Source organism: Triticum urartu, chromosome 7A (genome assembly GCF_056163025.1).
Source record: "Triticum urartu cultivar PI428250 chromosome 7A, HENAU_Tu73, whole genome shotgun sequence".
In the NCBI taxonomy this organism is placed as follows: Eukaryota; Viridiplantae; Streptophyta; class Magnoliopsida; order Poales; family Poaceae; genus Triticum; species Triticum urartu.
The window spans coordinates 29,483,220-29,497,818 of record NC_141879.1 but is presented as its reverse complement, the minus strand read 5'-3'; the positions used below and the strand labels follow the sequence as shown (position 1 = coordinate 29,497,818).

General features: G+C 44.5%; 1 protein-coding gene across 30 annotated transcripts; it reads right to left on the bottom strand.

The window, feature by feature from the left end:
* Positions 1-3,597: 3,597 nt before the first annotated feature.
* LOC125519134 (disease resistance protein RPM1) lies at positions 3,598-13,401 on the bottom strand. Of its 30 annotated transcripts, none has more exons than XM_087532074.1 (15): positions 13,225-13,401; positions 12,430-13,146; positions 12,005-12,324; positions 11,332-11,402; positions 11,137-11,270; positions 10,991-11,049; positions 10,776-10,867; positions 10,286-10,361; positions 10,132-10,176; positions 8,663-9,017; positions 8,435-8,511; positions 7,869-7,971; positions 7,625-7,710; positions 4,035-6,887; positions 3,598-3,949 (listed from the first exon to the last, which is right to left on the bottom strand). In XM_087532074.1, exon 14 carries the CDS (start codon positions 6,805-6,807, stop codon positions 4,066-4,068), a length of 2,742 nt encoding a protein of 913 aa, XP_087388200.1. In that variant the 5' UTR covers positions 6,808-6,887; positions 7,625-7,710; positions 7,869-7,971; positions 8,435-8,511; positions 8,663-9,017; positions 10,132-10,176; positions 10,286-10,361; positions 10,776-10,867; positions 10,991-11,049; positions 11,137-11,270; positions 11,332-11,402; positions 12,005-12,324; positions 12,430-13,146; positions 13,225-13,401; the 3' UTR covers positions 3,598-3,949; positions 4,035-4,065. The 30 variants fall into 30 exon arrangements, with proteins under 30 accessions (XP_087388200.1, XP_087388197.1, XP_087388205.1 ...); XM_087532071.1 differs by having other exon boundaries at positions 10,786-10,867; XM_087532079.1 differs by having other exon boundaries at positions 10,798-10,867.
* Between the last annotated feature and the right edge of the window lie 1,198 nt (positions 13,402-14,599).

Here is a 14,599-nt window from a genome sequence, read left to right as displayed (position 1 = left end):
CATCGGGACTTCCATATCAGTGGGATGCGGCGCATCAACTCTGTTCTGGTTTCTGGTTTGACAGGTGGGCTGGCAATCACCCTCTTGCATCTCGCTTCCCGGACTTGTTCGCCATCGTGGTGGAGCCTAAGATCTCCGTAGAGGTGGCCCTTATTGACTTAGGGTGCCTCACATTCTGGCGGCCATTTGGACCTCCGGAACTTGACGCTAGCACGGGCTCCTTGAGTGCATCGCCTTCCAAGAGCCATATGTGGATCAGCCAAACGATCGCATCTCCTGACACCTCGAGTCATCGAGACGTTTCGCCACTAAATCGTTGTACCAAGCCATTGTGGCACCTCTTGGCCCAGAGATCCCTCACTGTGATTTGGGCGATCCGACTGGTTCTAAAGATTAGCATCTTCCTGTGACAATGGATCTGGGTCCGGTTGCCTTCAGGGGTGGAGGTACTCAAAAGGAACTGAACGGGTGATGGGATGTGCCCTCTGTGCACGACGGCGGAGGACTCGAATCACATCTTGTTCTCTTGCGTGTCCGCGCAATTCCTATGGAGTTGCCTTCGGGAGGTGGCCGGCGGACGTTGGTGCACCAACAACTTCCCCGACCTATTCGCGGAAATCCTAGCTCCCTGCTTCGGCTCCGCCACCTTAGGTGGATGTGTATTAGGGTTCTTGCCTGGATGCTTTGGATGGGCCATAATAAACTTGTGATCCAGCGGGTGCCTCTTCGACGTGCTACTGACGCGGTTTTCAAAATATGTGGATATTTACAGCTTTGGCGGCCGCTTAGCCGCCCTCAGGACCGAGACGCCATCAACATCCTCATCGCCGATTTTCGAGCGTTGGCTCGCCGCTTGGAGCCGCCGCTCCCTCCTCCACCACCCGAGCCAGATTAGCCACTTGGTGCCATGTGCCTCTTCTTTTTGGCTTTATTTAGGGCTTGTTGAGATGTGCCCTCAACGGAAGAGATACTTGGTTGCGCTACTTGTGTGTGTGTGCGCGCGTGCGGTGTGAACCTTTGGTGGACCTTGTGGCTCTGATGGTTTGCTTGATATCTAAAGCGAGGCGTAAGCCTTTTTGGTAAATTGTCATCGTTATGTGATTAGAATTATCATCGAAAAACGCCAGGGCCGGAGTGCCAGTCATTTGACGTGACATGTGGCACTTATAATTTCAGTAAATTTATTTTCTCTACAGTTTGTATATCTTTATATAGTTGGTATTTTCTAATTTAACTACCAAGGTGAAGCAGTCAAACATCTTTATTTTCTATCTTTTTTCAGGGAACAGTCAAATTTTTACAGGCCTAGGCCTATAAGGCTATGACTGAACACCTAGGCCTATAAGGTCGAGAGCTTCTCCTTGCAATGGAACGGTCAAGCAAATCGTAACTTATGTGGGATCTCCCCAGCATGTTCTCTGATATGTGATATGTGTCTGTGATCTACTATTTGCTAGCTAGAGCAACGTATTCTATAAGAAAATTAAGAAAGCATGAGAATGTTTTTGAAATCCCTATAAGGAAATTATGTAATCTTCGATCAAACTTAACTGGGTGTGGGACAGTCGGCCTTCCCGTGTTGTTCCTGTCATAGCCGACTAGGGTTTCCCCCCGCTCCCCCCGCCGCCGCCCCCTTCTGCCGCTGGCAGCGCGCTCCCAGCCTCCATCTCCCCCTCCCCCTCCCCCCCCACCCCCGCGGGCGACGGGCGGCCCCCTACCTCCTCTCCTTCGGCCTCCTCCCCGTCCATCTTCCTCCCCGCCGCCGCCGGCCGGGTCCGCCGGGCCTTGCCCGCGCAGCGCTGGCGGCGGCGGGCCGTCCCTTCCCCGCACGCTCATGGGGGGCTCGGGGGCCTCCCGATGGCGGCGGTGCAGCTCGGCCGCTGCGGTGGGGTTCGGGCTCCATCTGGGCTAGGGCGGGCCGGCGACTCGGTGTGTGGCGACGTTGTTCCCTGGTTGGTGGTGAAGTGGCGGTGGTCTGTGGGCGGTGGCGGCTTCGTCGGCTGGCGAGCTGCAGCGTGACGGCAGGGGCTGTCCGGACCCTTTGGGTTCGGCCGGGCCTCGGTGCCTGGCAGGCCTCTTGTCCGCGCGTCCGGTCGGCTCCGCGGTGGCGGTGGTGGTTGTCCCCTCACGTCGGCGATGTTGCGGATGCCCCCAAGGCCACTCTCCCTTCTCGCATCCTCCAGGTCTCGTGTCGGTGACCTCAGGGAGGCGGCGAAGTTGATTCGGTGACCGTGGTGGCACATGTTGGTGGGCGGCGCGATGGGTCGTGCACAATGATTCGTCTGGGGTGGTGGTGGGGGTTTGGGTTGGAAAATCTCTGGCGGCTCGTCCGGCCCCGACGCGGCGACGCCTGTGGGTGCTGCCGGACCTTCCTGAAGGGCGTCGGGTACACCCCTCCCCTCACTGCCCCCCGCGTACCGAGGGAAACCCTAGGACTAGTCCGGGCAGCAGCGGCGTCGTCGCCTCCTCCTTCTTGAAGGTGTTGCTTGGTATGCGGCGCTTCGGGTGCTGGGAACGTGGTGGTACTTCTCCGGAGGGTGCAGCGGTCGCCGGTCATCTTCGCTTCGTCGATCTGCCGTTGTTGGCATTTGTTTCTCTTCCTTTTTTTCTCTGTTTTTTCCTTGGGCTTGTTTGTGCTGCAGCCCCAGCACCTATCGTTAGATGTATCGGTGGTTGCTTTGTAATACAAAGCAGGGAAACCCCTTTTTCTTAATTATGTAATCATCGACCTGGACTTGTTTGTAAGCCCGGATGTGTTACTGGGGTATGATATGTTGTAGTCTCCAAAGAATCCCGTCAAATTATGAGTTGTCATTTGGTGTATTTTTTTAAACCCTCCGTCCTCTGCATCAGTTATGTTCTGGCGTCACAGTGCTGGATATAACCTTTCCATTTTGTATTTCAGATGTGCTCCCTGCACTGCTGAGCTGGGCATAGGCTTTTATTTTTACTTTTTTGTAACCGCTTGCAGAATTCCTGCTGATGACTGAAAAAGTGAACTATATATGAAGAGGCATGTTTATGTGAGAACATGGGAAGATACTAGTAGAAAATTAGCCGCCAACAGTTCCCCTCAACTGCGTGCAACTACATGGTGCTCCAGTACCCAAATTAAAAGCCTCTGGATCGTGAAACGGGCACCTTCAACACTTGCGGAGCTATAGCAAATGTTTACAGGATGGCAGCGTATGGTATCAGGTATGGGACATACTGCGCGCATCAAGAATTTCCAGTCCCTGCTAGGAGCCAACCCCTATGCCAAAATGAACTCACTTGACGGACCAGCACGGAAATGACGACCGGTTATGCGGAGCAGTTCCTCTTTGCAGTTAGTTGTAAAGAGGGGAAATCAGGAAACAACACGCACGGATGTCCAAAGCAGCAGCCACTAACCGAGCACTGACGCATCGCAAGCCAATTCTTTGAATCGAAAATTAATAGCTGAGCATTATGAATCACAACACGGTCGAATCCTTTATTTAATAGCCACAGCTGAAATCCGTAGGCGCCATCATACATGGTTCACAACTAGCGCACACAGACGCGAATGGACAAGTACACACACACAGTTCAAACAGGTAATGCAAAAATGAAAAATAGTCTCAAAGATGAAAACACGACTTTGGTTCCGGTCTTATTACAACAGTATAAGTGCAGTCTTACTACAAGCAAAAGCACACAAATATATAGTAGCAGGAGCAGTGGTAAGCAAAGTAGAGGCAGTGTGCCTTGAAATAAAGTAGAGGAAGCCCACCAACAGAGTTTTATGGTGCTTCCTGAAAAAAGCAGAGGAAACCTTGAAATGGTGTACAGTACTACATCAGCTGCACCGCTGCACTGACGTATACCAACACTGCATATGATATGATGCATCTTGAGATGGATGCATTGACGCCCTGACTCCTTTGCGACCAATCTGCATGCGTGCGTCTTCCTTCCAGCCGGTGACCTACAGGACCAACATCGCATCACATCAGCATGGTAAAGTAGTAATAGTAGAGACGATGAAGGAAGCAAGTAGTGGTACATGTTACCTGCATGCACTTTAATGAACGGTGTGGCAGGTCACCATCGGAGAGTATGCTGCCACTGCGTCCCTTGAATTGCAGAACATTGACGCAGCAACGTCAAGAAGTCACCGGTGATTTGCCAGAAGGCTAGATACTGGAGGGGCATGAGGAACTCAATGCCAGCTGGGACCTCCGTCATGCTTCTGAGGTTGCTTAAGACTAATATTTCCAGGCTCGCCATGGCGCCTTCCTGTATCTCTAGCCGATTCAGATTAGGCAGGTCCCTTAGCCAGAGAACCTTTAGCTTGGGGAACCACCCCCTGAGAAATGCCAGCTGCTCTCCATTGTATGCTCTCGTGAGATCTAGATGCGTCAAGTTTGACAACCGAGAAAGGGATGGCAGGGGGTCTTCTCTCAGCTGTGACCAGTATAGAGACAATTCATACAAGTTCTGCCCCCCAACAGCTTGGAGGAGAGGAGACTCATCCGCTAGTCGTCCTGTCAAAAGTAGCTTTTGCAGGCTTGGCAGGCAGACATTCAGCAAGAGAACCTCGTTCTCATCACTTGCATTCACATATAGGTTGGACAAATACTGCATCTGGACTAGAGATTCGCTGATACTTCTACAGTAGATTCCCTTCACATTCAATAACCTCAAGCTTCTCAATTGCCTCAGCTCCCCTAAATGTCTAACAGACTCATCCTGTAATTCCAATGCCTGTAGCGTCTGAAGGTTTATTAGATTTCCAAGTCCATTGGGTATATGCACACCACTGCAACTTGCAAGCTCTCTCCATCTTGGATCAATTGTTTTCTGAGCAAATAAGTGTCTGAGCTTCTTCAGTTTCACAATCCCACTAGGCAGCTCATGTATATCAGATTCATAAAGGTCCAGTGTCAATAGATTTGAAAGCTTCTCAACAGACTTCGGAAGCATCTTCACCTTTGAACCCCGCAAACCCAAATGACAGAGATTAAAAAGATCCCCAATAGCATCTGGAATCTTCTCAATGGGCAGACCACTTAATTCAAGCACTGTCATATATCTTGACTTCATGCATAGCAAAGGTAGTAAGGTGCATGATGACTTGCTACTGCCCAGTGTAATGACAGTCCGAAGTTGGTGCATATTGGAAAATGGCTGCTCAATATCCTTCTTTAGTTTGTGAAGCACCAACCGACGTCCATCCATCTCAAGAGACCCCCCACACTCATCCTCATAACTAACACCAAAACAGTTCTTGTTGCACAAATCAACTGCCAGTTCACGTACGAGATCGTGCATTCTGAATTTCTTCATCCTACCAAAGTGGTTCCTCTCAACAAGTTGTAGCATGTTTCTGTCAGTCAACTCCTTCAGATAGCCTTCTGCCACTTCTTCTAGTGTGCTTTCACCCCTCTCCTCAATGAACCCCTCTGCTATCCATAATCGTACAAGTTGTTTCCTTTTAAAATGGTGGTCTTCTGGAAATAAGCTGCAGTATAGGAAACAACTTTTTAAGTATGTTGGGAGGTAGATGAAGCTCAGATGCAAAACATTTCTTATGTCGTCCAGCCTTGAATTGTTAATTATCTCCCAGCCCAGTTGGTCATTTATTCTTCTCCATTCTTCCACAGTTTTCTCACGCACACGCAATAGGCTACCAACTGACACAATAGCAAGAGGCAGGCCTTTGCACTTGCTAACTATTTCCTTGGACGATGGCTTCAATTCTGTAGGACATTCATGATTTGTATCTCCTGGAAAGGCTTTCTTACAAAAGAGATCCCACGCCTTGTCTTCTGGTAAAGCTTTCAATGTTAAGCTATGTCCTTGAGAGGCAAGTGCGGCAATGCTGGCTTCCCTTGTTGTAGGTATCACTCTACTGCCCTTATCATTATGAGTAAGCATCCTTGACAAATCATGAAATGCTTCTGGATCCCAAACATCATCCAATATGATCAAGTACTTTCTTTGCTCCAGATATTTCTTTAGTGTCTCTTCAAGGCTCATGATGTCCATGGACAGAGTGCTACATAGAGCACTAGCATTGTCTTTAAAAAGTTCTTTGATCATATTTCTCAAGACATCTTCTCTAGAATAAGTTTGAGAGATGGAGACCCAGGCGTAGCACTGGAATTTCTCCCTCTCCCTCTTGTAGACATTTGCAGCTAAAGCAGTTTTACCAAGACCTCCCATTCCGAGCAGAGCTATCACAGAGCATTTCTGATCATCACCCCCCAACCATTGCTCGAGTTTTTCTCTGTTTTTATCCACCCCCACTAGATCTTCTTCATCAATTAAGCGTGAAATGTTTGCTAGCTCTTGGGATCTCTTGACAATGTAACTGAGGTTGCTAGAATCCCCGTTATTTATCATGGGAACCCAACGGTTTTTTGTCTCTGATAGGTGTGAAAGGTCTTTCTCCAGTTCCTTCACTCTGAGAGCTATCTGATTCAAACAAAGCAGTGATCTTGGCTTTTTGAACCCTTTCTTCAGGAAGAAACAACAACCTATATCATGTTCTCGACCAACTAGATACAAGTACTCATCCACCATATCCTCCATCACATGTGCTACTTTGCGTACCTCCTCTAACCAGCCCTCATATACTTGATTGCTGCGGTTTCGAATGTCCATTTCACATAGAACATCATGCATTACCCGAAGCTCCCTGGCAACACGACCCATGCTACCCTGTAGCTCCAGTAGTTGTGCCCCGAACTTTGCTAACTGCACACTGGCCTGGTCTGCCGCTCCTTTTGCCAAGGCAATTCCAATCTTTTTAATGGCTAGAAGGATCACAATCTCCGCCATTACTTTCTGAGGCTTGCTAATGCCTCGTTGGTTGGTGGCGTCCTAGTTGTATACTTTCCTCAGTATCACCAGAAAGTTCACTGAAAAATGAAGTGATGTATTAATTAATCTGCTAGTGCATTCTGGTAGTAGTAAGCACTTGCCAAAACACTTCAAAACTCTTCAACCATAATGGAAAAGTGTAAGCAGAAGCTGTTAAAGTAATCCTCCTAAACTCTTATTTCATGTTGTGAACCTATCTAATTCTAACCCGCATGATCCAACAAAACAGTTCTTATGACAAGCAGGCCCATGAGAATCTAAGAACACTTGGGACTGTGCTATAGTCAACTGCGGCAAATTTGATGTTATTACCAGACAAGAGTGACACTCAACCAAATAACTAGCCATGCTTCTGTATAGGAACATCTCAGGTTAAAATGCCCCAAACTTAATGCTTCTGTATAGGAACATCTCAGGTTAAAATGCCCCAAATGTTGAAATTTGGACCAAAACAAAGAGGGAACCAATCCGGTATACCTGCCAGATTGCCAAAATAAATATTTCATTTTCAGAGAGTTAGCTAATCCAAATGTTATGGGTAACTTAGTTCCATGCTTATCTCAATATTATCAATCTAATACTATTTCCAGATGTATGGACAAACAAATAAATGGCTATACTTGTTGATTAAGTTGCAAGAAATATGTACTGCAATCAAGAAAATGAATAAGCAAACAAAGCTATATTCTATTAGGAATCATTATGAACAACTATGCTACAGATTAATTTGTGAATCCAAGGAAAAGAATGGGCGGCAACTAAAACATGAATATACCTTCACACTCGCCAGACCTTGGTGTTGTCAAAAATTAAGAAGATCGGCCAGACCTTCCTGGAGAAATCTTTATTGTGCTTAGGAAGCTGGAAGAAATGGCAATGCAATGCATTAAGTCACAAAGTATACTAGGCTTGCTAACTTGAAAAGATACATCAGGAGTTTTTTTGTTTGCACCAAGGGAGTATATTGTTCTTAATCAAACCTAAGATCGATAGCCAGAAAATTAGGAAGGACAACAAACCTGCCTAGAAATGGCTTAGATCTGATCGGTGTTGGTGAACCTGCCTTGTTCGTTTCTCAATCTGAAATTTGAACCAAGACAAAGAGGGAACTACTCCGCATACCTGCCAGATCACCGAAATAAATATTTCACTTTCAGAGGGTTGGCTAGTGTGATAGTTATGGATAACTCAGTTCCAAATTTTCCTCAATATCAATCTAATAGTATTTCCAGATGTATGGACAAACAGATAGCTATAGTTGTTGATAAGTAAACCATCCTGTTCACTTTATTGAGGAAAATGTTGCTTTAGGAGGAATCAATATATCATTTCAATAATCAAAACGACATAAATTATTCAATTAAAAGCAGCCATCCTGTTCGCTTTAGGAGATCCTCACACAACAAGAATGTTGCTTTAGGAGGCTAGAAATCCCCACATTATGGTAACTACAATGCAAGAGCATATGCTAACTGCTAAGTATGCCAGCAGTAACAAGCATTATGAACAACTATGCTATAGATTAAATCCAGATTATTTGTGAATCCAAGGGAAATAATGTACAGCAACTAAAACCTGAACATACCTTCTTGCTTGAAAGATCTTGTCGTCCTCACAAAGAAGCTCGTCCTTCCAGGAGGAAATTATATTGTGTTTATGGTGCTGGAAGAAATGACAATCCATTAGTCACAAAATATACTCTTTTTACTGATTTTAAAAGATAGAGCAGGAGTGGTTTTTGTTTGCACTAAGGGAAATTGTCGTGAGGACAGCCTAAGATAGCCAAAAAATGAGGGAAGGACGATACACTTGCCTCGTAATGGCTTAGATCCAATCAATGTTGGGGACCTCCTTGTGCTTTTCTGAATCTGAAACCATAGGAATAATCTCATGGATCCTCACAAAAAACTAGGGACCTCATGACTTGGCTGTTGAGGTTGTCAACTTGTCATCGAAGCTTAACCATGGAGATCCTGAACCCTCATGGAGCCATGGGTACGACTGAGAGCGTGCTAGCTTTTTGTTGATGAAACGTAGCTGGATTTGATCTTCAACTTGAAAAATCCTCCTTCCTTTTACACATCAAAACCAAAGAAGCACCAGCATACCTGGCTTCTGATGGGTGGTTGCCTAGTTGTATACTTACTCAAATATCAATAGAATGGCCACTGCAAAATGAAGTGAGTGCTGTATTAGTTAAACCGTTAGTGCATTCTGCTAGTACCAAGCACTTGCCGAAACACTTCAAAACTCTTCAACCACAATGAAAAAGTTAAATAAAAAGAACATTTCCAAGAAATCGTCCCAGATTCTTATTAATTGTTGTTAACGTAGCTAGCTCTAACCCACACAATCAAGCAAAGATGTACTTAGAACAGGCAGGTCAATGAAAAATTTAAAACACTTGGGACTGTGCAATATTCCACTGCAGCAAACTTAATGTTATTAACTGACCACCACAAGTGACAATGAACCAAATGACCGATCGTACATGCTCTTCGTACAGGGGCAGCTCAGCTTAAAATGGCCCAAATGTTTAAATTTGAACTGAGCAAGTCAAAGAGGAAAGATATCTGAAATACATGCTAGCTCGCCCGATATGAATATTCTACTTTCAGATAGCAGGCTAATGTGACTGTAACAGGTAACTTTCTCAATATCTATCTAATATTATTTCCAGATGTATGGAGCAAATAGCCACAGTTGTTTAATTAAATCAAACTGTTAGTGCGTTTTTGCTAGTACCAAGCACTTGCCAAAACTCTCAAAGTAACCCCCCTACAGTATTATTTCATACTGTTAACCTATGTAACACTAACCTACATAATCAAACAAAACTGTTCTTATAACATGCATGTCTGTGAGAATTTAAAACACTTGGCATTGTGCTATAGTGAACAGGAGCAAACTTCATGTTATTAGCTGATAAGAACGAGTGAACTTGAACAAATAACTGACAATGCATACTCTGCTTCCTTAGCAAGTAAAAATTCACAGAATATTGAAATTTTAACCTAGTAAGAGAGTGGCAACCAATCTACTTGCCAGGCCAGCTCACCAATGAATATCAAATTTCAAAGAGTTGGCTAATGTGATAGTTCCATAGCTTTCTCAACATATACCTAATAGCTAGTTGTCGATTGGGTTGAAAGAAAGATAGATGTATCGAATCAAGAAAATGAATAAGAAAGAAATGCTATAATGTCATAGGAGTCATTAGGAGAAATCAATAAACTGTAACGAAAGCGATTTTAGTTAAAAGGTACTTTACGAGATCCTCACACAACTAGAATGTATCCAGAATCTGCTGGAGATGTGCTGTCAAGCCTGATAAAATGCTCATTGTTCAAGAATTCAGTTAACTGGTGCATAAGTGCAGAGGAAGCCAAGGCTCTGACTTGTCTAGAAGAGGTGCATAAAGTGTAATCTACAATACCCCTGTGGTTGTGCAGAGCAACTGCAGCCCAGTAGTCAACGCGTTGGTGTACCAAGAGAAATCTTTCTGCGATCGGCTGCATTATAAAGGAAACAGGCTGTTACTCCAGGAGTTGGCCCAATTCAGATTTGAGAAGATTCATCGCCAAGCAAATGGAGCAGCGCGCGAGCTAGAACAGTATGGTATTGGTAGGAAGGTGTTGTTTGGTGGTGTATTGCAGGGCTCGGTTCCAACCTGTGTGATTGTAATAATATCCAAAGTATCCTTCCTAATTAACACACAACAGAAGGTTCAAAGAAAAACAAGAATGATGACTTTGCAAGGCTAGAAACTCCAACATTATGGTAACTACAATGCTAGAGCATATGCCCAGCATGCATGTGCTAACTGCCAAGTATGTCACCAGTAATGAGCACTATGAACAACTATGCTACAGATTAATTCCAAATTATTTGTGAATCCAAGGGAAATGATGGACGGTAACTAAAACCTGAACATACTTTCCCGCTCACCAGACCTTGGCGTCGTCACAAATTAAGAAGCTCGTCCTTCCAAGAGAAATCTCTATCGTGCTTACTGGTGCTGGAATAAATGACAATGCATTAGTCACAAAGATACAGCATGAGTTTTTTCTGTTTGCAGCAAGGAGATATATTGTTCTTACTACAACCTAAGATAGCGAGAGAATTAGGAAGGATGACATACCTGCTTCGAAATGGCTTAGATCCGATCCATGTTGGCGACCTCCTTGTGCATTTGCGAATCTGAAACCATCAGAATAATCTCATGGATCCTCACAAAAAACTAGACCTAACGACTTGGGGCTGTTGGGGTTGTCATTGAAGCTTAACCATGGAGATCCTGAACCCTCATGGAGTCATGGGTGTGGCTGAAAGTGTGCTGGGCTTGTTGTTGATGACAAGTAGAGTAGTTGGCTTCGATCTTCAACTTGAGGTACCCATCAGATCTAAAGAACAGCACTGACCTGTAATCGATTAGCATCGACCTAGCTACCCAGGAGCAAAACCAAATTAAGGGCAGCGAACCTGGCCTGTAATCGATGTAGATCTGGACTTGTGGTGCTGGTGACCTCCTCCTTGTGGGCTTGCTTCAGGATCTGAAATCACCAGAGCAGAGTCATGGCTTGGTGAGAACAGAGAATGAAAGCTAGTCTTGTTGAAGCCATCTGAAGCTCCAAGTCAAGTCAATTATTTTCGTGGTGGCTGAAGCTCAATTATTTTCCGGCCCTGCGCCCGTGTGCCCGTGGCCCCACGCATTAAAGGTGCTGCTTCATAGCACTGTGGTGATATATGTCTCCATACTGTGGCACGGTATGCACACAGTGATACAGCGGCACAGAGCTAATGCCTTGAAGCCTTCAACAGCCTACTGCCTACCCATGTGCAACCAAGCAGAGTTCTGCCGGAGCAGAGCCATAAAACCGTTGGACATACCAAGGTTCTGCATGCTTGCTTCAGAGTCCCTAATGTGTCTCTCCTTTTGTTTTGTTTTTAACAAGGTATTCTCTAGGAGAAGATTTAGTAATTCTGAAGGTTTGGAAATGACATGGATGGCAACATGTTTAGAATTTAAGAACATGGACATACAGTTTGTGAAACACCCACTGTTAAGTAATAACAATAATAAGGATATATTCAGATATGCCTGAGCAGTATAGTAGCTAAACCACTAGCAGCAAACTAAGCTATATATGCTCACAGAGATTAAAAGGAATGTTTTGACAGAGCGAGCATCAATCCAAAGGAACAGCTATATTCTTGTCCACCTCTATGTACTTAAACTCTTTCATCTATTGCTCCCTGTCTTTTCGATCATTCTAGGAGCCAAGCACCTGCCATAGCAAGTATGGTGGAAATCTCAGTTTAGTAGTATGATGATCAAAATAGTTTACTGTCTTAGAGAGAGCAAGGACCGCAAGCCATCTCAAGTCAATGCTAGTCTTCTCGTGGTTGCTGAAGCTCAATTATTTTCCCGGCATGCACAGTTGCACATCCAATCACTTGGACATTCATGGACCTCTGCATTAAAAGTGATGCGTTAAAGGTGCAGTCCATACTGTGGTATACACACAGTGATGTGATACAGAGTCACAGAGGAATAGCTTCAAGCCTTGGACAGCTTACCCATGTGCAATTCCAGGCAACCAAGTTCTCTTGCTTCAGTTTTCTGCTTCAAATAGTGGGCTCTCCTTTGGTTTTGTTTTCTAGGAGAAGATTTAGAGATTCTGAAGGTTGGCAACGTATGCACAAATAGTGGATAATTAAGCTATATTGATCATGAGGAGCAGTAGAAATGGAGGCTTACAAGGATTTCTGAATTACACACTGTTAGGTAAATAAGGCTATATTCAGAAAAGTATGCAGGAGCAATGAACTAAGCTATATACATACAGATTCCAAAAGAAAATTACTTTGATAAGAAATGGTGGAAATCTGAGACCCAAATTTGATTAGTTTTATAAGAGACCGAAACTCAGCGTCAATTTGCGATAACACAAACACAGCGTGGTCCTGCTTCAGAATCTTGAGTGGACAGCTTACAGCTAGCTGATCCAAGGTATGGTTGCTGGCAACTTGAGAGCAATAATTGGGAAGGGTATAAAGATTTTTACACACTTTATTTTCGGAGTGACATGAATGCATCTCTGAGCAATGTCACGAGTTCCTAACCCCAAAAGCAATCACGCACATTTCGTCAGTGAGAGCAGCATCAAATCAGAACAAATAATTTCCCTTGGCTGACGCTGGCAATCGAAGCCAACGGTTCAGGATGGCAATTATTTGGGGATGCTTAATCAAGGTGGAGCTCATGGGTGAAGAACTTCGCTTCAGATTTACTGACTGCAAATTCTAGATAGGATTAGTTATAGCCCATGGATTACAATACAAGGATAAATCATGGCTGACTGGCTGGCTTACCTCGTCGTCGCCGCCGGGCGCCGGGCCGGAGGTTCCACTTCGCGGCGGCCGCGGCGTGCGAGGTTGGGGATTGGCCGGAGGCGAAGCATCGTCCTATCCCTAACCCTCGCCGGCGGCCGGCAAAGTCGTCTGCCTCGCCCCCTCCCTCACTCCCTCCGCTCTCCAGCCCAGTTGGTGTGCCTGCCTCATTGCCTGGCCCAAGCCCAGATGGTACTATTTTTTATGGTCAGATCGTTAACCCTGGCCGAAATGGTTGGGATCTTCTTCTAAATTTGATTTTTTATTTTCTGTACGTATTTTCAGGTTTTAGATGGTTTTTATTGACCCCCTCAAATAAAAAGATGGTTTTTATTTTTTTGTCTTTTCTTTTTTTGTCTACTAGTTATCCCTAGATATTGGAGTTTTGTTTTTGCCAAAGCACAGTAGTGCTTTTCAAAAAGGAAAAAGATTTGTGCTTCCACGAGAAGTATCAATTTGCTTCTCATGAAAGCACAGATCTTCTTCCGCAAGAAGCATAAATTTACTTCTCGTGGAACCACGAATGTTTTCTCTGCGTTGTGCTCCTCAAAAAAAAAATATTCTTTCAAGACATGCACAGATTTGCTTCCGCAAGAATGAAAAAAAATATATATGTCCTTCTCGAAAAGGAAAAAAAAAGTAAAAAAACAACAACTGAGCTTTTGGGATCTGATTTCTTTCTTCAGCTTTTTTCGTTGTTCTGTTTTTTATGCCAGTACTTTTAGTTTTCATGTTTTTTACTGGATATATTTTTGGTATTATTTCTATTTTTTGGTTTTTCATGAAAAAATATTCAACGAAACCTATTAACATGTGGTCTAGTTTCAAAAAACTTGATGTGAGAAATCTAACGGTGAAGAATGTTCGTGATTTAGACACATCGTTTAAGAGATAAAACTTTTTTATAAAACAAATCTACAAAGAAAAAACTTGGGTTGCGACAAGTGGCGCACATGCAATGTGGCACTTGTCAGTGCTGAAAAAGGTAGGGGTGGCCTTTGGAAGGGGTGCCCCCTAACTAGTGATTTCGCCCAATGCCAAGCTACAGAGATTTTTTAAAACTATAAGAAAAAAAATTATGGGGAAAAGAGAACTTCATTGCTTAACAATGGGAATTGCACTCGTTCTTCCTGCACCCAACCACAAAGCGGTTCTCATGTTACGGTGTCCTGTCCAAGCGAGGCGATGAGCCACATTATTGCTTGCACGACGCATCGCCGATATAAAATGTTGATGATCGAATTGGAGGGGTCGCTTGATCTCACCAACAATTGAAGGATTCAGTGATCCAACTTTAGTTTGCATGATCGCTTTGGCAGTCAGAATCATTCTCGACGACGAAAGGTTTTGGAGCTTC